This window comes from Silurus aristotelis (assembly GCF_946808225.1).
Source record: "Silurus aristotelis genome assembly, chromosome: 10".
NCBI classification, from domain to species: Eukaryota; Metazoa; Chordata; class Actinopteri; order Siluriformes; family Siluridae; genus Silurus; species Silurus aristotelis.
Genome location: NC_139583.1, coordinates 24,806,981 through 24,832,941, shown reverse-complemented (window position 1 = coordinate 24,832,941; position 25,961 = coordinate 24,806,981). Strand labels below are relative to the sequence as shown.

The 25,961-nt window shown below is 39.1% G+C and overlaps 3 protein-coding genes across 3 annotated transcripts; 1 reads left to right on the top strand and 2 right to left on the bottom strand.

Moving 5' to 3' along the window:
• Positions 1-3,175: 3,175 nt before the first annotated feature.
• On the bottom strand, positions 3,176-12,243 carry exosc5 (exosome component 5). The gene is made up of 8 exons (XM_083553180.1): positions 11,097-12,243; positions 8,707-10,981; positions 7,704-8,397; positions 7,418-7,531; positions 5,591-5,712; positions 5,090-5,230; positions 4,910-4,999; positions 3,176-3,332 (listed from the first exon to the last, which is right to left on the bottom strand). The coding sequence occupies exons 3-8, from the start codon at positions 7,795-7,797 to the stop codon at positions 3,237-3,239; spliced, it is 657 nt and encodes a 218-aa protein (XP_083409306.1). The 5' UTR covers positions 7,798-8,397; positions 8,707-10,981; positions 11,097-12,243; the 3' UTR covers positions 3,176-3,236.
• Positions 12,244-13,183: 940 nt separating this feature from the next.
• LOC310732526 (uncharacterized protein) lies at positions 13,184-15,652 on the top strand. The gene is made up of 2 exons (XM_083553168.1): positions 13,184-13,737; positions 14,044-15,652. Exons 1-2 carry the CDS (start codon positions 13,297-13,299, stop codon positions 14,341-14,343), a joined length of 741 nt encoding a protein of 246 aa, XP_083409294.1. The 5' UTR covers positions 13,184-13,296; the 3' UTR covers positions 14,344-15,652.
• An 8,640-nt stretch (positions 15,653-24,292) lies between these two features.
• Positions 24,293-25,910, bottom strand: LOC310732511 (uncharacterized protein). The gene is made up of 4 exons (XM_083553134.1): positions 25,565-25,910; positions 24,988-25,257; positions 24,735-24,830; positions 24,293-24,597 (listed from the first exon to the last, which is right to left on the bottom strand). The coding sequence occupies exons 1-4, from the start codon at positions 25,874-25,876 to the stop codon at positions 24,328-24,330; spliced, it is 948 nt and encodes a 315-aa protein (XP_083409260.1). The 5' UTR covers positions 25,877-25,910; the 3' UTR covers positions 24,293-24,327.
• Positions 25,911-25,961: the final 51 nt, after the last annotated feature.

Below are 25,961 nucleotides of genomic sequence, written 5' to 3'. Positions count from 1 at the left end.
TTCTCTCCTAATTAAAAAAGCTCAGACAGGTGTGAAGGTATCTTGGTATGACTGTATCTTGGATCCCATCCCGAGGCATCCTGAGGTTGCTCCAGCCCCAGTCACGTCCCACCTTATGAAGATTGTGGACCTTTAAAGAAGTAGATGCCGACCCCGCAAACATCCCAAACCATCTAGAGACGTACCAGCGCCAATTGGAGTTTTGACATTGGACCTCTGAGTGTTTAAAGGTTTAAAGGCATGAAGAAGCTGGTGTTGGATCTGTGATGATCGCAAATGTTGAGATATTTTATGAGATTATGATCTTACATTCCAGTGTTCATGTTAGTTCTCACTCTCCAGTGTTCTGTATTGTTTAAAGATTTATCACACTCTTGATGTCACCCAAATGAGGATAGGTTCCCCTTTTGAGTCTGGTTCCGCTCAAGGTTTCATGCTCATCAGGGATAAATGCACATTGTTCACTTTAACTCTTAAAATTCTGTAAAGCTGCTTTGAGACTATGTCTGTTGTGAAAAGCGCTTTAGAAATAAAAAGTGTTCTTTTGCAGTGTAATTTTGTGGTGAGGACGCAGTAGAGCTTTTTATCTGATGACTCTTCCATGAAGGCCATATGTGTGCAACTATAGAGTCTGACAAATCTTTCTGGAAGTCTTTTGCAGCCAGACGGGGGTTCCGACTTGCTTTTCTAGCAATCCAACGAGCAGTTCTCTCTGATAGTTTTCTTGGTTCTCCAAACCGTATCTTGACCTCCACTGTTGCTGTTAACTACCATTTCTTAATTACATTCCAAACTGAGGAATTCGGTACATGAAAACACTTCTGCTAACTTCTAATAGACCTCTCTTGCTTTGTGCGAATCAATCATTTTAATTTTCAGCGTTCTAGGCAACTGCTTAGAGGAAGCCATGGCTGCTGATTGTTGGGAAGGTTAGGAGTCTGGGTATTTATAAAGCTTTGAACTTTGCATCACCTGGCCTTTTCTAACGATGTCTATGAACAAGCCGTGACCCTAATAGGCTAATTAAGCTCTGAAACCTTGGTCAGTTATCTGAGAGCTTAAGTCTCCTGTGGTTTTCATTCATTTGCAGGGTCCTGCTTTTCCTTTTTCACACTAAGATTGTAGAAAACACAATACATTACAATGTTGCAAAAGAGTGCCTTTAACAGACATTTTGACCAGGAGTACCCAAACTTCCGCATGCCACCGTATACACTATATGGACAAAGGTTTGTGAACACTTGACCATGAATATCTCTTTTCATATTTATTGTACATTTGCTGTCATAATTTCCTTCTGAGAAAATCTTCCACTCCATCTTTGGAGTGTGTTTATAAGGATTTGGGCTCATTTAGTCTTAAGGGTAGTCTTAGTAGTCAGGTACTGATGTAGATTTTCAGTAGGGTTGAGATCAGAGCCTCAAGGTCTAATAAAGGGAATTTTAAGCTACATTATACAAACACGTGGCATGAAATCCCCTTCATTGGTGTTTTATTAGGGGTAAAAAAAATAATAGTGCATGGAAAAGTCAGGTTTCCTAATACCTTTGTCCCTGTCCATGGGGAAGAGGTAGCTTAGTGATTATGATCCAAAACGCAGCTGCACAGCTTGTGTTCAATCAGCCCAAGTTCCCCCACACCACCCCACTGCTGCGCTCCCTTCACTGTCTTCCAGTAACTGCACCTATCAGATTCAAAACACTGATGCTTGCCTACAAGGCCAAAAATGGACAAGGCCATCTTACCTCAGTGACCTCATCACATCTCGCACTGCACCACGCTGTCTGAGATCCTCCAGCACTGCTCAACTGGGACCACCTTCTCTTAGAATGAGATGCAAGGAAACTTCAAGGCTCTTCTCTGTTCTGGCACCGAGGTGGTGGAACGAAATTCCCCTAGATGTCTGTACAGCGGAGTCCCTGGCTATCTTCGAAATAATGGTTGAAGACCTACCTCTTCCTGAAACACTTAAATTAACACTTTCCAAGTTTGTAGAATTCAAGGGTTATATTTTATAAGTTTGTAATCTTGTGTACCAGTGTAGATTTATTCATTACTAGAGACTCAAAGCACTTTTGTACGTCGCTCTAGATAAGGGCTTCTGCTAAATGCTGCAAATGTAAATGATTAAGGCCCTGGACTTTGGATCTGAAGGTCATGATAGTTGCTCAGATTTATGAATAGGAGAAATGTTTTTCCAGAACCTTTTTCTGAGACTTGTTTTGCTTTTTTCTTGTCTCTCAGTCCCTTAGACTTATAGATTTAATGACATCATCCTAATAAAGTCCATTTCCAGGTTTGTTAACGCTACAAAACAGTAGACATTTGATAATCATAGGACATTCTCTCAGCTGCTACTAAGGACAATTTACAAACCAAACACAAAAATAATGTCCTGTCAGAGCTGTACTCATCTTCTAATGACTCAGAGTAAAATGGCAACCGTCGCGAGAGATTAAGTCCGGAAAGCAGCTTCCGAGCAGATACGTTCAGACCCGTGTTCCCGCTGAGCTCAGAGGAAATGGGCCAGATCACAGTATGGAGCAGTGCGCTACATCCACAGCTACCGGAGCAACCTCCGACCGGAGACGAGAGATAACATAGACGCCGCTGTGCTCGCCGAGAAGGCAAGTGGCTACACGCTGACGTTCCACGCTTCGGTAAAAAGGTCAAGGTGCTTCGTGTGGACGTCCCCAGGAGCTGGGAGATGTTTCTGAATCTGATACGTACACTGTATGATTTCCAAATGTACATAATAATACATTACGAAGGTCATTTAGAAAATCCTTGGTCCTAATCAACAACCCAGAATGCAAATTTATAAACCTTCCATCCTCAATCTTGTTTTCTGGGATGAACAGTGGTACCATTTCATCTTTTGTCCTTTTGGCTGAACATTATTAGTCTAAACTTTTTCTTTTTTTCAGCATTAACTAGAAAATACAGACTTTAGTGCAAAGCTGCATTTTTTTTACATCATAATTATATCCCCAGTGCATTTGAAACACCGTAAAGCAATACACGTTCTATACAAACAAAGATTAAGAATCAGGGGGGAAAAATATAAACAAACAAATAGTTTGGTTTCTGACATTGATAACTGTTCCCCATCCACGTTAACAGTGCTTAAGCTCTATTCTTGCAACTTTTTTCTCAGTAAGTTAAAAGTCAAACATTACATTTCAGAAGTACATTTATTATAAAAATGTAATCAGAAAAAAAAAAACAAGGGAAGGTCATAACACTTTGGAGTATCGTCGCTTCACGGAATCCCTATAAAACTGGAAGATCCGCTCAGACGCCTTCTGGCTGACAGCTATACACCGCTGCATCTGTGTGGAAAAGACGGGATTTAAAATAAAAATTTTATACAAAAAAAATGCCAAACATACTCTAATTGGCAAAAGTATTGGGTCACCTGATCTTTCCTGCTATATGTGGTTCTTTTCCAAACTGTTACCACAAAGCTGGAGGCACTCAATTGTACAGGATGTCTTTAGATGTGCTATAATAAACTTTTACATTCGCTTGAACTTGGAAACCCAAAACCTGTTCCAGCATGGTGATGTGCACAAAGTGAGCTCCATGAAGATCTGCTTTAAATGCTTTGGAGAGGAAGATCTCAAGTGGCCTGCTATAGAGCTCTGATCTCCTCCCTACTGAACACCTTTGGGGTGAAGGTGAATGCTGACTGCATCCCACATACATCAATACCTGCCTTTCGGCTGATGAAGACAAATATCCATAAGCACACTCCAATATCTAGCAAAACATCTTCCCTGGAGAGTGGAGGGAATTATAAGAGCGAATTGGGACTAAATGTGGAATACACTGCTCGAAAAATCACATACCGTACTTATGACCCAATACTTGTGCCAATATAGTGTATATCAACTTCTAAATTATTGGTCAATATGGGGTTTAAAAGATGTACTTCATCGTATATTCAATATAAAAATAATTATAAAGGTTTACCTGTAGTACATTTTTGAAAACAAAAAAAGGACACCAGACCAAAGCTTGGTATGTGCTTTTTACATCCTGTTTCACATTTAGTCCCCATTTAGTGTTAGAATAATTCTGGGAAGATGTTCCATTAGATTTTGGAGTGTGCTTGTGGAAATTTGGGCTCAATCAGCTACATGGGTAAGTAAAGGCAGGTACTGATGTAGATGATGTGAGGAGGCCTGGGGTGCAGTCGGCATTCCAATTCATCCCAAAAATGTTTGAAAAAGGGTTCGAGGTCAGAGCTCTATAGCAGACCACTCAAGATCTTCCATTACAATTATTTGGTGCACAGGGGGAACGGTCATGCTGGAACAGGTTGGGTTCGATTGGAAATTGAATGTTACCGACTTCTATACAATTGTGAGCCTCCATAATAGTAGGAAAAGGCAGGTGTCCGAATACTTTTGTCATTATAATGCATTTAATGGGAAACCCTGGAGTTTTTCTCCCCAAACAGCCGACATTTTCACTGCTGATCTGCTGCTCGATGCGTTTTGCAGACGCAGGAAAGCAACGGGAACAAGGTGGTTTTAATTTTCATTATTTTAAAATAGTAATTTAATTGTCTTCTCTTTTTTGATTATTTTTTCCCCTAACATATTCCTAAGAACTATATTTTCACTTGTTAAACCGTTTTTTTTTTTTTTTTTACACATAAATGAAACCAAAGGCACGAAGTAGGCACTATTTTTAAACAGAAAGGATGAAAATGAGATGAGAAGAGAGCACCGCTAGGAACATAACTATTGTGAGGCAAGGAAGGAGGGGGTGTGGCTTTCACAGTGTCCGTTAATATGGCGAATGTTCACAGCACTGATGCAAGTCCATGTTGAGTGTAAATATAATCAATTTAATTTATCTGAGGAGAAAAAGAAAATGATGATGATTCATGCTCGCTCACCTCCTTCACTGAGAAAGAGCCTTTTGTCGATGACATCAGGATGTTGTGCTCTTTACTGTCGATTGCAAAAGTCATTAGTGCTCGACTTTCCTGGAATAATGATAAAAAATAATAATCTGTTATAACATATTGCCTTGAAATAAAAGCTTAGGATCCGAGAGTGAAGGAAAAGACTCGCACCTTCTCCTGCTGAGCCGTGGGGTCTGTGATGATTCGGCTCTCAGGGTCGATGGCGCATGTGACTCCGCAGAATAGGCGGCTCATGGGAAGTCCGGCGTCCATCAGCGCCATGCATGCGGCATTCAGACAGCACGCTAACAACTAAACACCAGATAAGGACTGATACACACAGGTTTGGGTCTTGCACTATCCCACCAAAATCTAGTGGAACATCTTCCCAGAAGAGTGGAGGGAATATTAAGAGCAAATTGTGACTAAACGTAGAATCGATGCTCAAGAAGCACAGACCATAACTTATGATCAGGTGTCCACAAAATTTTGCCGATATCGTGTACGTGTATGGAGTACGTAACAGAAAATTATACACTACACCTCCCACCGTCCAAACTGATTCTAAAGAACGTGCTGCATGTTCCTCTACTCCATGTACTATTCATATTTCACTGCAGCAGATCAACCACATAAACACGACACGCTGAGGCATGAAGATCGGAAGGATACCGAGCCGTCATCGTGCACCACCTGCAGGACGAGCGTGAGCGAGGAGCGAGGATGAAGAGTGGACAGCAGAGCGGCCTCACACGTCTCCCGCACACACTGCTCTCTCGTGCGCTCCCGGACACCTGAGGACATGGGGAATGAGAGCGTTTACTTAACAGACGATCATCGGAATGAAGCCTGGATGTGACTGCCACCATGAGGTGGAAAGGTGTAATCGCATTCATGACATTAATTTCTCCAAAGTGCAGACTTCATGGTGGTTTCTGGAATCGCTCAGGTTTGGTTCGAACAAAAAGTGATTTGAGTCTCTATCAATGAATAACTTAAAACACCACTCTTTAGAGAGGAACTATAGCCCCTTTTCTAAAAATATAAATAAGACTAAACAAATAGGGGGGAAAAGTGCTAGTATTGGTGTTTCAGGGGAAAAAAAAAAAAGGTAGGACAATTTAGTCAGAAATGTTGCACTTACCCTGTATTAACATCTCTGGTATATTGTAAAACAGTAGGTTGTTTCTGTCCCATTTGTTCACCATTATGTTAATAATATAAAAATATAACATTTATTTAAGAATAAAAAAAAAAACAGGATTCTGTGTCACTTAAAAAAAAAAAACCATACACTTCAGAATTAACAAGTATATGAACATACTTTATGCACAGAACATTGTTGCTGTCAGTCTCTATGTCCTCGAGCTGACTCCAGACATATAGGGCATAAAATCTTGTCCATCTCGCTAATTTGATCATTTTGCTTTTTTTTTCCCCTCAGGAAAAGATTTTCTTTTGTGCTGTACAATGGTACACTCGAAATCATTGTGGGTTGAACCAATGCAGGGAATGTTGTTAATTCGGAATTCGGAGCAAATGATATGCTGAATACAACGAATACCAGCTTCGAGATGACCACCTGAAATACAAGGATATATAAATTTCTTGTAAACAGAGCTAGTTTCGAGACTGACTCGAGTCTGTTTGAAAGAAGGTACTTTATTATCTAAATGTACACACTATCGCCTTCAAAACAGTCGCTTCATACAGTAATACTAATTCTGGAAAATGTCCTGGAAGTCTTTTTTTTTTTTTTAGGATCTACACAGTGGTGTCAAAATGGCGAGCTTTGAGCTGGATCTTTGTCTTCTGGTGAGTAAGGTGGGTGCGGGAGCGAGATCATGTGGACCGTTCTCCGAAGATCATTATGCACAAGTTGCTGAATGGTTTCGACATTTTCGAGACTTGAGTTTGTTGAAGGTCTTCCTGATGTCTCGTCATCTTCCAGTGATGTTCTTCTGCTCTTAAAGCACACGTGCCAGTCAAAACACATAACGACTCGTTGCAACATCTCCGCGTCATTTCAAACGCCTCTGTGCACGGTTTGTTGTTTTTAATGTCTTAAATAAATACAGATTAAAATGGAACAAAAAAAATGCTGTTTAATTAAGGTTTTTAAAAATTGTCATATTCTTTGCCTTCAGTTCGAAGGATTAATATTTTTTTTTGATTATTGTACTACTGTTTTTGCAGATAGTTTTGAGCTCAAATATATATCGAGATGCTGTCAGGTATGATTAGATATTTTTGTAATAACAATTTTCTGCCCATTAGATTTCATTGTTTTCCCCAGCCGACATATCATATGCATGTAAAAACATGTGTAAAACATATTTCCGCTAAACGAATGGGTGAAACGTGTGCAGTAGATTCAGAAGATTAATGAAGATTAATTAATCAGTTACAGTTTGGTTGAATCTACTTAGATCTGAATGCAAATGGACCAATGTGATCCATGAATCTGAACCAAAACACACATACTGTATAAATACATACTTGGCATGCCAGCTTTGGGTTGGATCAGGACCTCCAAAGTGGCTCGATCATAGATCTCCTTGTTCACTTTGACCTCAGCTGGTCCGTACACCCCTGCCAACACACTGGTGTCTCCTGTCAAAACAGTTCCCAGAGGACAGAAACCGGAAATGATTCCCACACAGCAGTTTTATATCATGTACATAATCCTGGAGTAATAAACGCTATCTGTGCTGTTACAAAGGCTTTTTTCCGACTCGTATTAGACCCTAGCTTTGTCATATTTGAGCAAATAGGAAGAATAAACCTTGCACAAACGTAGCTGAACCGTCAGGCTTGGATAATAAACTCTGTTCGCTTCCGAACTCCCTCAGAATGGGATTACTGCCGTCCAACTCCATCACGGCGTGCTCAATCACAACAAGAGGCGTCGCGCCTTTCAGTCGTCATCGTTTTCCGGGCGCTCATTGATGACGACATGGACGTCGACCTCAGGATTGAAGTAATGATTGCGAAAAAGGTTAAAGATGCACAAAATGTTTACTTTTACGATGTTCAATCACGATTTTTTTTAAGCGCTTATTGTAGATTGAATCGCAAGAGCAATTATTTCTATATTGCTATAAAAAAATGAAGATTATATAGTAATTTTATATATCCAAATAAAACATTTACATGCAATTTGTTTAACACAAACATTAATATTCGTTTACTAACTCATTATTACATTCACTGCTGATCAATGATTTAATAATGATGAACATCATCATCGTAATCATCATCAACGTTCTTATTTTTATCATTAGTATCTTTATCATCATCGTCATCAACGTTCTTATTTTTAATATTAGCAACAACAAAAGACATTGCTATAGAACTGCATCTTTGTTCGTATATTTTCATCAAAGAATTTCTCTTTCTCATACAAAGATGTTGTTTACGGTATCAGGACTTTGATATAAGCCAAAAAAATAAAATAAATCTATATACTTTTGATTAACCTATTTATTTTGATTACACATACTTATGTACATTTCGGTGTACTAAGCCGTATAGTTTTGTGTGTTCTGTTTAGGAAATAAATCCAACCTGGACCAACTGTGGAATCTGTTTGACATTTTTGACACAATTTTAAAATATGTAACTCTAGTTTCTGTCTCATATCTGTGACATTGTAATGTATGCTTTTAACATTAAAAAAGCATCACCACCACCACCACCACCACAAGGCTCTCAGGTCATCTTGAGCACTCTGTGATTAGTACAGATAATGGATGATGAGTCATATTGTATATATCTGACTCTATTACATGATATAAACATGCAAGGAAATGGATGGCATTGCAGTGTGTAGCAGTCAGTGATGTGTTGAGCCAGCAGGATTAGTAACTATCGATGAAATCCAACTGTGAAGCACACTGGATTATTATAACTGATTAATATAACTGCAATAACCAATGACAGGAAATAATTACTGAATATGCACCGATCAGTGATGTGAAGAACACTGATTATCCCTTTATTATGGCACCTGTTAGCGGGTGGGATTTATTAGGCAGCAAGTGAACATTTTGTCCTCAAAGTTAAAAATGGGGCAAAAGTAAGGATTAAAGCGAGTTTGACAAGGACCAACATGTGATGGCTAGACGACTGGGTCAGAGCATCTCCAAAACTGCAGCTCTTGTGGGATGTTTCCGGTCTGCAGTGGTCAGTATCTATCAAATGTGTTCCAAAGAAGGAACAATGGTGAAACAGTGGCAGGGTCAAAGCATGTACTTGAGTTAAAGTATAGAAACAGTGGGAAAAATATGATGCACGTAAAAGTAAAAGTACTCCATTTGAACTTTTTCTTACAAAGTACAAAACCTTTTGCCTTCAAATGTACTTAAGTATCCAAAATACTATGATGTATTATGGCTATAATGTTTTATTATCATTTTTATTACAAGACTCTTTGCTTAATCAACTCAGATTATGTAAAAAGACTCTATTGTTACTTTTAGCACACCGATCTATTAATAGAATGATATTAATGATTTTAACACTGATTGATATCTAATAAATTATAACGAGCCCAGAATTGTAGCCATAAGATACAGACAACAACTATATCCTTATAATATATGTCTTTTAAATGTGACTTTTAAGCTGCACTGAAGATTCCCCTCACTGAACTCAGCTCAGGACCTGTTCAGTACAATCACAGAAAACCTTTATGACATCACCTCAATTAAAGTTAACCAAACCAATAAGTGCTGTTTAACTACAATCCAAATAGACTAGATAGGCTGTAATTGTTTTATTGTTTGGACATGTGCAGAGGAGGGACATGGGGTATATCGGTAAGAGAATGCTGAGGATGGAGCCACCAGGAAGGAGGAAACGTGGATGACCAAAAAGGAGGTTTATAGATGTGGTGAGGGAAGACATGCAGGTAGTTGGTTTGAAAGAGGCAGATGTAGAGGACAGGGGGGTATGGAGACGGATGGTCCGCTGTGGCGCCTCCTAATGGGAGCAGCCGAAAGAGAAAGAAGGCTGTAATTTTGTTTCTACACACATGATAATAAACTACATACTATAAATCAAAAACTAAAATTGCTTAAGGTCCAGTAAATAAATCCTCCTCCCCAGCTGAGGTCCGGAAAATAATATACCTAAAAAACCTGAATTGCTGTTTTTTTGCCAGACTAAAGAAATAAGTGTGGACATTTTTATTGGACACATTATACATGAATAAATAAAAGAAAAAGCTAAAGTGATTTTATTTCTGCTGAACTGAGATTACAGATCATAAGTAATAAACGCATGCCTCTCTGGTTAAAAAAATTTAACAAAACAGAAATCTCATATCACATTTAAACTTCACATAACTAAATGAATCTAATGTTTAACGTTGCTCTCTTCCACGCTTCAAGTTGCATTGGTCAAAATATCATCAGCAATATCATTCAGAAACACAAACAGGCAAAAATAAAGTGCCAATGTTGGAACAATGAAAAAAGGGCAAGAAACCCTTCATCTGTTCATTTGTACAGTTCCAAATAAACGTAAATGAAATAAAATCTGTAAAGGGCTTATTATTTTTTTCAAAAAATCCACTGTATTCTCAGTGAACACTCATATGCTCCTTGTTGACTGCTGAGGGTGAGTTTCTTCAAAGTGTCTATGTTTAGTTTCGTAATGGCCTTCAATGTTTCTACTTGTGACAACCGCAACAGACTCCGAGCAAATGAGACACGCAGGCCTCGTAGAGCTCAATGCATCGCTCTGAGCTGTCTTCACTCCATGTCTGATCGTAGCAACAGTGAGCATCGTAACTGTGTCTTGATGTTCATGATATAAATGAGATTTTATTAGAAAACAGCAGGTGCCATATATTGATTTCATTGTGTGAAAAGGCTGTGCGATCCGGATTTGGACCAGTTAGTAATCCGCCAGTTAGTGACCTCTGCTATAAATTATGATGTTATGCAGCAAAAAAAAATAGTGTTGCTTTATGCGTAAAATCATAGCAGGCAACACAGTATAACCTAAATGATATTCAGTTTTTAGTCTATTTCATTAAATGCATTACTGTAGCTTATACTATCCTCCTAACAAGATGAGTGATAGAGCTTCATACACACCTTTATCTTTTGCACGTTTCCCCACTACTTATTTGATCTTTTTTTTTCTGAATTGGGCTCCTAAGGGTTTAGACCAGGAAGGGGCAAACTTTTTGACTCACGGGCCACAATGGGTTCTAAACAATGGGGGCCGGGCCAGGATATACAGTATATATACACCTGCAATGCACGCGAACAAGGTCAATGTATCTGAAGTGCGACATCTTTTGGGGAAACGTGGCCATTACAGGGGAAAGGTAAATTGAACGAGGTTTACCCGGACCTATTTTAATAGAATTTGGTCACGTTCGGCGGGCCGGATTAATAAAACCAACGGGCCGTAGTTTGCCCATGTCTGGTTTAGACCTTTTTTGTTCATCTATAATTTTAAATTAGATTCAGTTCTCCTTACTGATACCCCGCTTCTCCTTTCTGAGTGTATGAGTGAGGGAACTTCTCCGGGCGGTGGGTGCAGAATCCGAGTCCCGAACAGATTCATTGACTGTGAGATGATATAATAATTGACTCGATAAAACAAATAAATAAAACAAAACAATGATCGATTAGGTTTTTTTTTGTGTGTGTGTCGCCCGCCTGGAAGGTGCACATGTCATCTCTGCCTGAATGCGCCGTTGCCAAGCAGCAATCAAAACAAGTTTAAAACAGCGCGCGCTTTACTCTGATTGGTGGCTTGCTACGTGTTTGACCAGTTAACGTTTTATTCGTTCATAAATAAAATTTTTAGCTAAATGTAGTTGAGTAAAAAGTAAGATTTTTGACTTTGAAATGTAGTGAAGTTCAAGTAAAAGTCTCCCCAAACTGAAATACTTGATTAAAGTACAGATATGCGAAAAAAAAAAGAGACTTAATTACAGTAACCGTGACAACAGCAGGACATCGGCAGGTCAACTGTGACGTCAGAACTTGAACCCTATAAAACCCATCTTATTTACTGAACACACATCATACTGTACACACAGAGTAAGCGAAGAGCAATAGTCAGAAAGTATTACTACTAGGGATACTTTGCATGACTTGTTCAAAATGGTAAGTTAGAAGTAGATAATTTCTGCAACTAACATGTATTTTACTCTTTATTTCTTAATATACGCTGTTCTTGCTGAAAAACAAACAACTTTATTCATTTCTACAGTTGCTGAATCAGGTAGATCTTATTTCAAGATCTGTTATAAACAAACCCCAATTCCACCTCATGCATAATCCAGTTATAAACCATCCACAATCCTCCCACATGCATAACTCTGTTATGCCACCCCAATCCTTCTACATGCATAACTCTGTTATGCCACCCCAATCCTACCAAATGGCCCACCACTTCCTGCCACATCAATTCTATGGGGCACAGATGATTCCAATGCAACCCCTGTCCTTCATCCCACTGGTCCAGGTAAAACACGCTATTCAAGTCTATTCGATCAATCGATATTTTGATATAAAGATATTTATCTTTTAATTAATAAATTAGTAGAAAGACTATAAAGATATAATTGTTATTTCGTCAGCGAAAATGTCTACTGCATTTTTCAAGATGAGGTTTTTTATTTATTAATTTATTTTATTATTTTTTTATCATATTAATCATAGCATGACTATTTGTTTAGCAACAGAATCCAGCAGAGATACCTGGGACCTTTTTCCATGCTAACGGTTACATGAATGGTAAGTAGCATAAATACAGTTTCATTTTCTCCATATAATTCTGCACAGTAGGTGATTTGGGACATTCCATGAGAAATTACCAAAATGTGCTACAGTTGGTTGTTTTTATGTTGTTTCAGCAGAAGAGTTTTATTTCACTCCTCAGCCTCTTCAGCACAACCTGCCAGGTCTGGTTAAAAGGCAGAGTAAACCAGTAAGTAACCAACGAAAGTACTACTGAAAAAATATTTAACGTTCTCAGTGGAATATCCTCCTTGTTTAATGTCCTACACTTTCACAGACTCTTTGTTCATTAAATGGATCGTCTCAACTGCCTTTATATCTTTTCTGAGAACCATTTATATATCTTCACATTTTAATTTCAGTCTTTAACTTGTATTCCCTATAGATTAAAATTCAAGACCCCGATGACGGAAACCGAGATGTCACCCTTCAAGAGCTTCGGGGAGGAAGACCTGCGTCCTCTGTGACATTTCTTCCTGTACGATTAGTGCTCATTAGCTCAGTTATAAAACAGATTTCCAGAGGTCAAATGTAATTAAGTTACACAATTAATTAACTTTGTTCATCTTTTCCCTCTATTAGTTTAAAGATAATGGGGTTCAGGATGAAAGCATGAACACTCCTCAGCTTATGTCTAAGCCTGAACCTCAGCCCACGTGTAAGTCTGAGCCGCAGTCTGACTCCGAACTGCCTTCAGATCAACCCGATGATGAAGTTTCTGAAACCTCTGTAACAACAACCCCAACTACAACCGAACTTGTTCAGACAGAAAGTGTGAATAAAATGGACCTTCAGGTGGAGGAGGAAGAGAACAAGAAGAAGAAGCAGAGTGAGCAAGTCGTGGAGCAGAACAAGCAAGTTGCTCCGTCCACCCTCCCAACTCTGGAAAAACCTACATGGGCAGAAATTGTGAAGCATCAAAAGCAGCCCGAGAACGTTCAGAAGATCAGGGAGGAGAAAACACAGATTGAAAAAGCTGAAGTGCAAAAAAAGGAGGAAAAACAACAGCTGTCTGAAAACAACAAGGAATTACAGCTCTGCAAGTCTACTAAGGTAAAGTCTGTCTGTAGATCACTGGGCTGAGAGGATGTGGCTTCGGTTTCATATCTGAACATGATGGTGTTTCTGTAGATGGAAATGTTGGCATGTGTAAATTTCAAGCAAATAAATAAATAAATACGTTTTATATTGTTTAAAATTTGTAATAGTTCACAGTAAATCTGATTACCATGAAGCCAGAGGCACAGTGTTACTCAAAAGTTTCCAGTGCTGCTTTGTTATTTTTAATGCACAGATGTATTATGGTGTCTCACATGCTGAACAATTTGATAAATATTGACTTTGCTTTCTGTTTTGTAGCCCGTTCAGGATAAAAGCACGGAAGAGAACAAGAAGGAGGAGCAGATTGAGGAAGTCGTAGAGCAGAACAAGCAAGTTGCTCCGTCCACCCTCCCAACTCTGGAAAAACCTACATGGGCAGAAATTGTGAAGCGTCAGAAGCAGCCGGAGAACGTTCAAAAGATCAGGGAGGAGAAAACACAGATTGAGAAAGCTGAAGTGCAAAAAAAGGAAGAAAAACAACAGCTGTCTAAAAACAACAATAAATCCTTCCTCAGCACGGACAGTAAGGTAAATTCTGTCGGCAGGTCACAGGGCTGAGAGGATGTGGGTCTATATTTGGACATGGTGGTGTGTCTGTAGGTGTTTTATTCAAAAGGTTTCAATAATGCTCTGTGATTTTTTATGCACATATATGTTGATGTTGATCTTTTAAATGGATGTTGATTTTGCCTTCTGTTTTGTAGAATAGAGAGCTTTACATCTGGAACCTAGACTATACTGTAAACAATGAGCGCCTTTACAATGAGTTCCTCCCATTCGGAACCATCATCCACGCTAAGGTCAGCTACTGATCCCTCCATTCTCTTCCTTTTCCAAACACTTGTGTTCACCTGTGTGATAATAACTGTCCGGTTTATTTTTAGTCAGCATGTAATGCTCATTCTTTAATTGTGTTTCTCCATGCTGTCTTCTACAGGTGATAATGAAGGGCCTCCGCTCCAGGGGATTTGGCTTCGTTAGCTTTTCCTCGCCAGCCGAAGCAGAGGAAGCCCTTAAAAAAATGAATGGAAAGATTTTGGGAAGAAGGACATTGTATGTGTCTTTCTCTGAAGCCAGAGAGGGTCGAGAGCCATACCGCACTCAGGAAAAGAAAATGACAGAGAGTAGCTCACTATCCAAACCCCGGCAGAGTCCTCCTGGGAAGACAGAGAGGGTCCAGCCGTAGCGTGAGTCACATGCTGAAGTGATAATTTTTTTGAAATGCAATAAATTAAGTCAGAATAGTGTAATGGCATTATTACACACCATATTATTATTATGTACAAATATCTAATATTTCTACATGTGAAACACACCTACACTTTGGAGTAACACAACTTTGTCTATCTTTTTCGGGTCCTCACTGCCAGGAATGCAATGAATAAACTGAGAACCACACAAATCAATCGATTAATATATTAATCAATGAACTCAATGTAAAATGCTGTCTTTTTATGACAGAATATATAAATCCTGTGTATGGCTCACACAGCAGCAGCTGTATATTATTATTTTAACATTCAGCTGAAATACTGAAATGCCTCCTGTAGAACATGCCAAGGTGTTATTCAATAGCTGATAGATGACACTCCAGCTGGCTGCTTGCTCTCTAAACAACACTTACAGAGCTTGGACGTACGCTTCGACTCCTTGTCTTGTTGTATGGTGCAGTCGGTATTTCCTTTTACCATTTAACCAGTGGCGTCATTTAGGGCCAGCAAAGCCTTCTCTGCTGGCAAAAACACTATCAGAAGCACTGACCTACATTTACAACCAAAATTCTACTATTTTCTGTTTATTTCAATAGCGCTTTTCACAACAGACTTTGTCTCAAAGCAGCTTTACAGAATTTTAAGAGTTAAGGTGAATGGTGTGCATTTATCTCTGATGAGCAGCCATGACGACTGAAGCAAGGAAAAACTCCCTTAGATTTTATGAGGAAGAAACCTTGAGAGGAACCAGACTCAAAAGGGGAACCCATCCTCATTTGGGTGACATCAAGAGTGTGATTATAAATCTTTAAACAATACAGAACACTAGAGAGTGAGAACTAACATGAGCACTGAGCTGCACACATTAATACATCAAAGTTAGACTTTTTATGCCTAAGGAGGAAGATACATTTATTTTGTTCGGACATATTTAAAAATACATATTTAAGAAAAGCTAGACATCGTGAGGAGAGGTCGGCCAACCAAGGAGCTAGCAAGCAGTGCAAATTATGACTCTGCATGTCTGGTAAATAGGTTGTATTTTATTTCAATTTTTAATGTTTTTGTCATATCATTAGACAAATATTGATCCTGAACTGCTCCAGATGATGTAGGTGCACAGTTGCGGTTGTAGTGTAGAGGTTTAAAGTCTCAACTGGGTTTCTTGCTTCAGTAAAATGGCATTCACCCTCCTGTTATATTGCGTTTTTGTATTGTATTGATGGTTTCTATCATTTTGACGTGATAGTGGTGGTATTAAGAGGTGGATTAAGTCTGGTAAGTCCCCACTGAAGGCCCAGGTTCCAAATGTACGGCCCACCACTGCATTTAACCAATATGTATATAATAATGTAGCAGGTTCTCGATATAGTTTTATGAAACAAATATAAAATTTAATCTAAAACCTACTGCACACACCAGGATTCAGGAACATTTCTAGCTTACTAGTATTTGAATGTGACTGTTGGTAGATAAGAAAATTGGTAGATTGTTCACCTATAATTAATATTTTCCATTAGATTTCACCTTTTTATTGAATCAAGTTTGTATGATTTTTTTATTTCTTCAGCAGAGATATGGTGACTATATGCATATAGATATACAGTCCTAGTAGTGCCTGACTCATGCAGTTAATTAATCATGATCATGAAGTTAGTAGAGATATATTTTGGAGGAATGTTTCTGTTCTGACCCAAAATCTAGATTGTTCAGAAGACGTTTATTAAACTACCAGAGTCTTATAGCTTACAATTAAGCTTTTTTAATTTTTTTTTATCAAAACATGAAATCTGTACCTATTCATATGCATTGTAGGTGTATATTCACATCATACCTCCCTTCAAATATGAGTCACATGACTTACAATCAGTAATGTTTAGATTGTTGTGCAACACTATGATATTCTGATATTTATTTAAAGATTTTATTGTGCTTAATGTCATGTGTTTTGTTTTTAATGTATCGATATTCTCTTTTACCGGTTCCGAAGACTTCATCTAAGTTTTACATTTTCAAAAAGTCTTGTTCATCTTAACATTTTTGTTCTAATGTTACGATATACAAAACTTTTTGAAAATATAAAACTAGTCAGAAGACAATGTTGCATATCCTAAAAAAGTAAAACTGAGAGTGGTGCTGAGTGTAGGACTGCTCTTGACAAGAAAATCATGGCAGCAACATATGGTAATTGAAGACTTGATGTGCGTCTGAAGTCGCACACTGTGTTAGTAGGTGTTTGAAATTTGAACTTACTTTGTATCCACAAAAAAAATAAAACAATGTTGTATATGAATAAAAATGTGTATTTACTAAATTAGCCATGTTGTTACTGTCATGTTACTTACCAGCATCATTGGCATCCTTTCCTACCTACCATTCGTAATCTTTCTTTTCATAAAAATGCACCGATACCAGACAGCATGTGAACAGTGCTTGTGTTAAAGGTTTGAGGAAACACGAGTTTAGGATTTACGAGTGCAATGTTATAGGATACAAAAACCAACAGCAAGTATGTCATCTACAGCTTCTTCTAGGGTGAGACTTGAAGCTCAAAGGGTAGAGTTGTCGGCACGAGCTAATGCCTTAAAACAGAAACAAAGGCTTGAGAGGGAGGAAGCTGAGCTTAAAGCCAAGAAGGAACATTTAGAGCTACATACTGCTATTGCTGCAGCGGAAGACAAACGTCAGGTTTTGTCCATGTCCGAACCAGCTAGTGGCGTTTCTGGTATTTCTGGTGGTGGAGCAAGAGCTGCCTCAACAGCAGGCAATCTTAAAGCTACATCTAATAACGTGGTACGTCCAAACCCACAATGCCGTGAGTTAGCACATGATGCTGATGCAGGTCCAAAGGTCAACAGTGTTTGGCTAAATCACAGCCATCAGGGGCAGTGTTCCTGTGCATGTTCATAGAGGAAGCTTGTTTAACATCATGCAACACCAAAATTATATTAGTGAGATTTTCATAAAACAACAGTCTTTATCTTCTCTCCCACTTATAGATATTCCAGTTTTTAGTGGAGACCCGCTCGAATTCACATTCTTCATGTGAGCTTTTAAACATGGGTTGGAGAATAAGACAACAAATAAAAATGACAGATTGTACTTTTTAGAGCAGTTTACCACAGGGCGACCAAAGGTTCTACAACGCAGTTGTCAACACATGCCTTCTGAAAGGGGCTATCAGGAGGCAAAGAAAATACTCTACCAACATTTTGGCAATGATTACACTATTGCCACCGCCTATGCAGAAAAGGCGCTGAGGTGGAAGGCTTTAAAGCCCGAGGATAACAAAACGTTAACAGATTTTGTTCTCTTTCTTACTGGTTGTTGCAACACTGTTTGGACAGTGTGGAATATGTTTATGAGATGGAGAGTCCAAGCAACATGCGTGCTATTGTAACAAAACTACCTTTTAAATGAAGAGAAAAGTGGAGGTTTTTTTGCTGCGAGCTGCAAGAAAAGACTGGCTTAAGATCAAGGTTCACTGACATGGTTAGTTTTGTAAACAAACAGGCAAAGATTTTTTACTTCCACTGTTTGGTCACATTCAGGATAACAAAATGGCAAAGGACAATCCCAACTTCAAACCAAACAAATCGAATAACTTACAAAAAAAAAAAAAAAAGGAAAACCACATTTGCAACAAGCACTATACCTGTTCCAAAATTCAAATCCCAAAGAACAAAGGAAAGGGATGGAGCAAATGCAAGACATGGAACCCTTTGCTTATGCTGTAATGAAGGACATGAATTGGATGTTTGCAACATTCTGAAGCAAAAGCCACACAAAGAAAAACTTGACTTTCTAAACTCTAAAGGGTTGTGCTTTGGTTGCTTGTTACCAGGTCACACGAGAAAAGGTTGCATGCAAAGACTCACTTGTCAGAAGTGCTCATTAAGTAATTAAGGAACTAAGGGTAACTGGTGGGAAAACAAACATCCTTCTGCATACTATGGGACAAGAAAGGTCTGTTAGTACATGTTTTTACCCAATTAGAAGTAAGCAGACTGAATGAGGAAACTTTTGTGGATCTCCCTCAGGTGTTCTCACAAAGAGAGATCCCAATAAAAAAAGATAATAATCCGTTACAGAAGGATGTTAAGAAACGGAGGTACCTTGAAGAGGTGCATCTTCCTCAGATGGATGCAGGTATTGACTTACTCATAGGAACTAATGTACCCAAGATTCTTGAGCCATGGAAAGTCATCAACAGCAAAGGTAAACGCTGTCAAGACCATCCTGCGCTGGATTGTAAATGGACCTTTGGAGAGAGAGAACATCCAAACTAGCAGAAGCACAGGATGGCCACAGGTTATGACAAATAGGATTTCAGTGGTAAGTCTGGAGAACCTAATTCAACAGCAAATGAGTTATGATGTTCCTAAGTATAAACAAGCTGAAAAATTTGAAATGTCCATAGAGGACAGGCAGTTTATGGAGTCAGTATCACAGTCCATAGAGCTTGTTGATAGACATTATAGCATTGATCTTCCTTTGAAGACAAAGGATGTAGTGTTTCCCAACTATTATGGTGTTGCTTCTCTGCATGCTCAATTTCTAGGAAGGAAGTTCAAATGGAATTTAGATTTCCACAAGGATTATTGTAGTTTCGTGGAGGACATGTTATTGAAAGGTCATGCTAAAAGGGTCCCTGCAAGTGAAATAGAAGGAAACCCTGGCAGAATCTGGTACATCCCACATCATGGGGTGTATCACCTACAAAAACACAAACTTCGAGTGGTGTTAGATTGCGCAGCTACCTACCAAGAAAAAATACTCAACTCTCAGCTGTTACAGGGACCCAACTCGAATAGTTATTTTATTAATGTGTTGATGAGATTCAGACATAAGCCCATAGCCCTCGCAGCAGATGTAGAAGGGATGTTTCATCAGGTTAAAGTTTCTGCTGGGGAAGACCTGTTGAGATTCCTTTGGTGGCCTAATGGGGACACTGCTTAGGAAATGGAGGAATACAGAATGACTGTTCACTTATTTGGTGCCACATCCTCCCCAAGTTGTGCGATCTTTGCTCTACAGACCTGTGCAAAGGACAACAGTGCACAGTACAGATCAGAGGTAATACAGACAGTTCTTAGAAATGTTTACGTGGATGACTGTTTGACTTCTGTGGCAACTGAACAACAGGGTGTTGCTCTGATGCATGAGTTAAGAAAGGTGTGTGCATCAGGAAGATTTATTTTGACCAAGTGGATGTATAATAGTCGTACTGTTTAGTGACTTTGGTGAAATCACTTCAGCACAGCTTCATCATTTTGCATATGCCAGTGAGTTGGGTTATGGCACGGTGTCATACTTGCTCCTGGAGAATTGCAGAAGTAACAAACGTTGTGGCTTTGTTCTGGGTAAGGCCAGGGTTGCTCCAGTAAAGCCAGTTACCATGTCGCGTCTTTAGTGCACTGCAGCTACCATGGCCGCTAGAATGGACAATATGCTTACATCTGAATTGGACTTAATTCGTCAGGAGTCTCTATTTTTAACAGACAGTACTTTAGTCCTGAAGTATCTCACCAATGAAAGCACACAGTTCCGTACATTTGTGGCCAACAAAGTAACTTCCATCAGAGCGCTCTTTAAGGGGTTTAAAATGGAGATATGTAAATTTTTATCTCAACCCAGCTGACATTGCCTCAAGGGGACTTACTGTAGATGCTTTTCTTAAAGCAAATGTATTATTGTTACATTGAATTGAGTGACATTGAAACTGCTAAGAAAGAAATCTTTCGCTACAGTCAAGCAATCATGTTCCCTGAAGAAATCAAAGCCATTTAGCAATGGAAAGCTGTGAAAAACAGTAGCACTCTCTACAAGTTGTCACCAGTTTTACAAGACAAAATCCTAAGAGTAGGTTGTTGTTGTCAAGGTTGCGTCAAAAATACTGGATTCCAAAGGCACAAATGGCCATCAGGAAAAATCTGTCACAATGCTCTGCTTGTAAACGCCAGTGCAGCTTTACAGGCAAACAGTTAATGGCTGACATGGCACTATGTCGGTTGTGTGTCTGCCTTTGAGCACCGGTGAGAACTCGTTCGAGTTGCAAACGGTGGAGTTGGAGCTGGAGGCTTTGGAGAAACAGATTCGCGACCTACATCGTTCACTTCACTTTCCTTTTCAGTACAGTAGCTACATTTACAACCAATCAGGTATCCGAAAAATTTATTCATCACAGTTTAGTAGTGAGGAGTTTATGAAATTCTTCACTGAAAAAAATTTATAGTATTAGAAAAACAATTGTGGCGATCCAACCTCTAACAGCACCTCCTTACCCAATCTCACCTAAAACTTCACAACTACACTGCTTTACATGTATAGGACAGGAAGAGCTGTATGATGTTATTACCAAAGCTAAATCAACAACATGTCAGTTAGATCCCATTCCAACTAAACTATTGAAGGAATTGTTACATACAGCTGGTAAGCGTCTTCTGAATATTATTAACTCCTCACTATATTTAGGTCACGTCCCTAAACACCTCAGGTTAGCAGTTATTAAGCCCCTCATTAAAAAACCTAATCTGGATCCAAACACGCTATCAAATTACAGACCGACTTCTCCCATTTACGTATGTCTAAGATTTTAGAAAAGATTGTCTCTGCCGAGTTATGTTCCTACTTACAAGAGAACAATATCTTTGACAATGTTGGGCAGTAACGCGTTTCTGTAATGCAGTTACTTTTGACAGTAACTAATACTGTAACGCATTACATTTTAAATAAAGTAACTCCGTTACCATTACTGTATGGTGCGTTGTCTGTTACTTTTTAAATGAATTAATTTTGGCTGAAGTGTAGCCTACAGTCTAGCCTGTTTACAGCAGCGACGCATTGTAGGATTGGTGGATGATAACCACTGTAAACACGAAGAAGACGCTCTGTGGGCGTGTCTCCGTTTATTGAGGTCTGTGCGGCAGTAATGGCAAGTAAAGGCGAGAGCAAGACTAGTTTCTCAAAGTGGAAATATGCTCATTATTTCACTTTAGTTGAGTATAAAGACAAAAACTTTTTAGTCAAATGTAACTGTGTCTTTCTGGTTCGAAGGTCGAGTTACTGTGATAAACATCAACTCCAATTTGTCGAAGCTCCTTCAGAAATTTTGTGTTTCTATAGACCATAACGCATAAAAGGCATTTAAATTAACTAAAAAGTTACTTTTAACAGTAACACATTACTTTTTGGTGTAAGTAATCAACAAAGTAATTGAGTTTTTGAATGAAGTAACGAGTAACTGTAACTAGTTGCTATTGCTTAGTAACTAGCACAACACTGATCTTTGAAGAGTTTCAGTCAGTTTTTAGGCCCCATCATAGCACAGAAACTGCTCTAGTTAAAATCACTAATGACCTGTTTTTAGCTTCAGACCAAGTTTTACAAGATCTTAGTGCTGCATTCGACACTATAGATCATGCTTTTCTCCTAGATCGCTTACAAAATTACATCGGCAACAGGCATTAACCTGGTTTAAATCTTAAGACTTAAATGGAGAGCTATCCAGGTTAATGCAAGTAAATTATGGTGTGCCACAAGGTTCAGTTCTAGGACCCCTGCTTTTCACAATATACATGCTTCCCTTAGGAAATAATATTAGAAGGCATGGGATTAGCTTCCACTGTTAAGATGATGATACCCAGCTATATATCTCATCAAAACCAGACGATACAGCTCAATTGACTTGGATAACTGAGTGTGTTAAAGAATTAAAAGATTGGATGACTCATAACTTTATATTATTATATTCTGATAAGGTGGAGATTTTGCTCATTGGCCCAAAAACCAGTACACAGAAGCTCCAGCATTTCAACCTGCATTTGAAAGGATGTTCTTCAACTATTAGTTCAAAAGTGTTTCTTACTTACAAAACACTAAATGGTTTAGCTCCCAATTATCTATCCAGTCTTCTAACACGCTACAATCCGTCACGCTCCCTGAGATCTCAAAACTCCGGACTTCTAGAAGTTCCTAGAATAGCAAAGTCCACTAAAGGCGGTAGAGCGTTTTCACATTCAGCTCCTGAACTTTAGAATAGTCTTCCTTACAGTGTTCAGGGGTCAGACACACTCTCCCAGTTTAAGTGCAGAATAAAAACTTATCTTTTTAGCAAAGCCTACACATAACACACATCACATCATAACCTATCATGAACAGCAGCTACGCTAATTCCTCTCCACTGCTCTTTCCCTACCAATCCGGAGGCATCCTGAGGTTCCTCCAGCCCCAGTCACGTCCCAACTTATGAAGATTGTGGACCTTTAAAGAAGTAGATGCCGACCCCGCAAACATCCCGAACAATCTAGAGGCGTACCAGTGCCAATTGGAGTTTTGACATTGGACCTCTTTAAATGTTTAAAAGCTCTGGCATGGAGAAGCTGTCGCAAATCTTGAGCTATTTTATGAATTGTTTAGTAGCTCCACAAATGACTGTAAAAGACAGTAGAAATAACATTACTCATAATCTTACATTCTAATGCTTATGTTAGTTGTCACTCTCCAGTGTTCTGTATTGTTTAAAGATTTATAATCACACTCTTGATGTTACCCAAATGAGGATGGGTTCCCCTTTTGAGTCTGGTTCCTCTCAAGGTTTCTTCCGCATAACATCTATGGGAGTTTTTCCTTGCTGCAGTCGTCATGGCTGCTCATCAGGGATAAATGCACACCATTCACCTTAACTCCTAAAGTTCTGTAACGCTGCTTTGAGACAAAGTCTGTTGTGAAAAGCGTTATAGAAATAATCTTGACTTGACAAAAAATAGTAGAATTTTGGTTGTAAATGTAGGTCAGTGCTTCTGATAGTGTTTTTGCCAGCAGAGAAGGCTTTGCTGGCCCTAAATGACGCCACTGGTTAAATAATAAAAGAAAATACTGACTGCACCATACAACAAGACGAGCCGAAGCGTACGTCCAAGCTCTGTAAGTGTTGTTTAGAGAGCAAGCAGCCAGCTGGAGTGTCATCTATCAGCTATTGAATAACACCTTGGCATGTTCTACAAGAGGCATTTCAGTATTTCAGCTGAATGTTGAAGAAATAAACTACTGCTGCTGCTGTGTGAGCCATACACAGGATTTATATATTCTGTCATAAAAAGACAGCATTTTTCATTGAGTTCATTGATTAAAATATTAATTGATTGATTTTTTTTGTGGTTCTCAGTTTATTCATTGCATTCCTGGCAGTGACGACCCGAAAGAGAAAGATAAAAATGTGTTACTCCAAAGTGTAGGTGTGTTTCACATGTACAAATATTAGATATTTGTACATAATAATACTAATACCATTACACTATTCTGACTTATTTTATTGCATTAAAAAAAATGATCACTTCAGCATGTGACTCACGCTACGGCTGACCCTCTCTGTCTTCCCAGGAGGACTCTGCCGGGGTTTGGATAGTGAGCTACTCTCTGTCATTTTCTTTTCCTGAGTGCGGTATGGCTCTCGACCCTCTTTGGCTTTAGAGAAAGACACATACAATGTCCTTCTTCCCAAAATCTTCCCATTCATTTTTTTAAGGGCTTCTTCTGCTTCGGCTGGTGAGGAAAAGCTAACGAAGCCAAATCCCCTGGAGCGGAGGCCCTTCATTATCACCTGTAGAAGAGAGCATGAAGAATCACAATTGAAGAATGAGCATTACATGCTGACTAAAAATAAACCGGACAGTTATCATCACACAGGTGAACACAGGTGTTTGGAAAAGGAAGAGAATGGAGGGATCAGTAGCTGACCTTAGCTTGGATGATGGTTCCGAATGGGAGGAACTCATTGTAAAGGCGCTCGTTGTTTACAGTGTAGTCGAGGTTCCAGATGTAAAGCTCTCTATTCTACAAAACAGAAGGCAAAATCAACATCAACATATATGTGCATAAAAAATCACAGAGCATTATTGAATCCTTTTGAATAAAACACCTACAGACACACCACCATGTCCAAATATAGACCCACATCCTTTCAGCCCTGTGACCTGCCGACAGAATTTACCTTACTGTCCGTGCTGAGGGAAGATTTATTGTTGTTTTCAGACAGCTGTTGTTTTTCTTCCTTTTTTTGCACTTCAGCTTTCTCAATCTGTGTTTTCTCCTCCCTGATCTTCTGAACGTTCTCCGGCTGCTTCTGACGCTTCACAATTTCTGCCCATGTAGGTTTTTCCAGAGTTGGGAGGGTGGACGGAGCAACTTGCTTGTTCTGCTCTACGACTTCCTCACTCTGCTCCTCCTTCTTGTTCTCTTCCGTGCTTTTATCCTGAACGGGCTACAAAACAGAAAGCAAAGTCAATATTTATCAAATTGTTCAGCATGTGAGACACCATAATACATCTGTGCATTAAAAATAACAAAGCAGCACTGGAAACTTTTGAGTAACACTGTGCCTCTGGCTTCATGGTAATCAGATTTACTGTGAACTATTACAAATCTTAAACAATATAAAACGTATTTATTTATTTATTTGTTTGAACATTTACACATGCCAACATTTCCATGTACAGAAACACCATCATGTTCAGATATGAACCCAAAGCCACATCCTCTCAGCCCAGTGATCTACAGACAGACTTTACCTTAGTAGACTTGCAGAGCTGTAATTCCTTGTTGTTTTCAGACAGCTGTTGTTTTTCTTCCTTTTTTTGCACTTCAGCTTTTTCAATCTGTGTTTTCTCCTCCCTGATCTTCTGAACGTTCTCGGGCTGCTTTTGATGCTTCACAATTTCTGCCCATGTAGGTTGCATGTGGGAGGATTGGGGTGGCATAACAGAGTTATGCATGTGGGAGGATTGTGGTGGCGTAACAGAGTTATGCATGTGGGAGGAAAGGGGTGGCATAAAAGAGTTATGCATGTGTGAGGATTGGGGTGGCATAAAAGAGTTATGCATGTGTGAGGATTGGGGTGGCGTAACAGAGTTATGCATGTGGGAGGATAGGGGTGGCATTACAGAATTATGCATGTGGGAGGATTGG

Bases quoted from the DNA above. Each gene is read 5' to 3' on its own strand.
- exosc5 (XM_083553180.1), bottom strand. From the start codon at position 7,797: ATGGAGTTGGACGGCAGTAATCCCATTCTGAGGGAGTTCGGAAGCGAA. The intron at 7,532-7,703 runs GTTTATTCTTCC...CTGTTTTGACAG, and splicing joins TTCAGCTACGTTTGTGCAAG to GAGACACCAGTGTGTTGGCA. The intron at 3,333-4,909 runs GTGAGCGAGCAT...TTTTCCACACAG, and splicing joins GCTCTTTCTCAGTGAAGGAG to ATGCAGCGGTGTATAGCTGT.
- LOC310732526 (XM_083553168.1), top strand. From the start codon at position 13,297: ATGAACACTCCTCAGCTTATGTCTAAGCCTGAACCTCAGCCCACGTGT. The intron at 13,738-14,043 runs GTAAAGTCTGTC...TCTGTTTTGTAG, and splicing joins AGCTCTGCAAGTCTACTAAG to CCCGTTCAGGATAAAAGCAC.
- LOC310732511 (XM_083553134.1), bottom strand. From the start codon at position 25,876: ATGCATAACTCTTTTATGCCACCCCAATCCTCACACATGCATAACTCT. The intron at 25,258-25,564 runs GTAAAGTCTGTC...TCTGTTTTGTAG, and splicing joins AGCTCTGCAAGTCTACTAAG to CCCGTTCAGGATAAAAGCAC. The intron at 24,598-24,734 runs GTCAGCTACTGA...TCTCTTCTACAG, and splicing joins GAACCATCATCCAAGCTAAG to GTGATAATGAAGGGCCTCCG.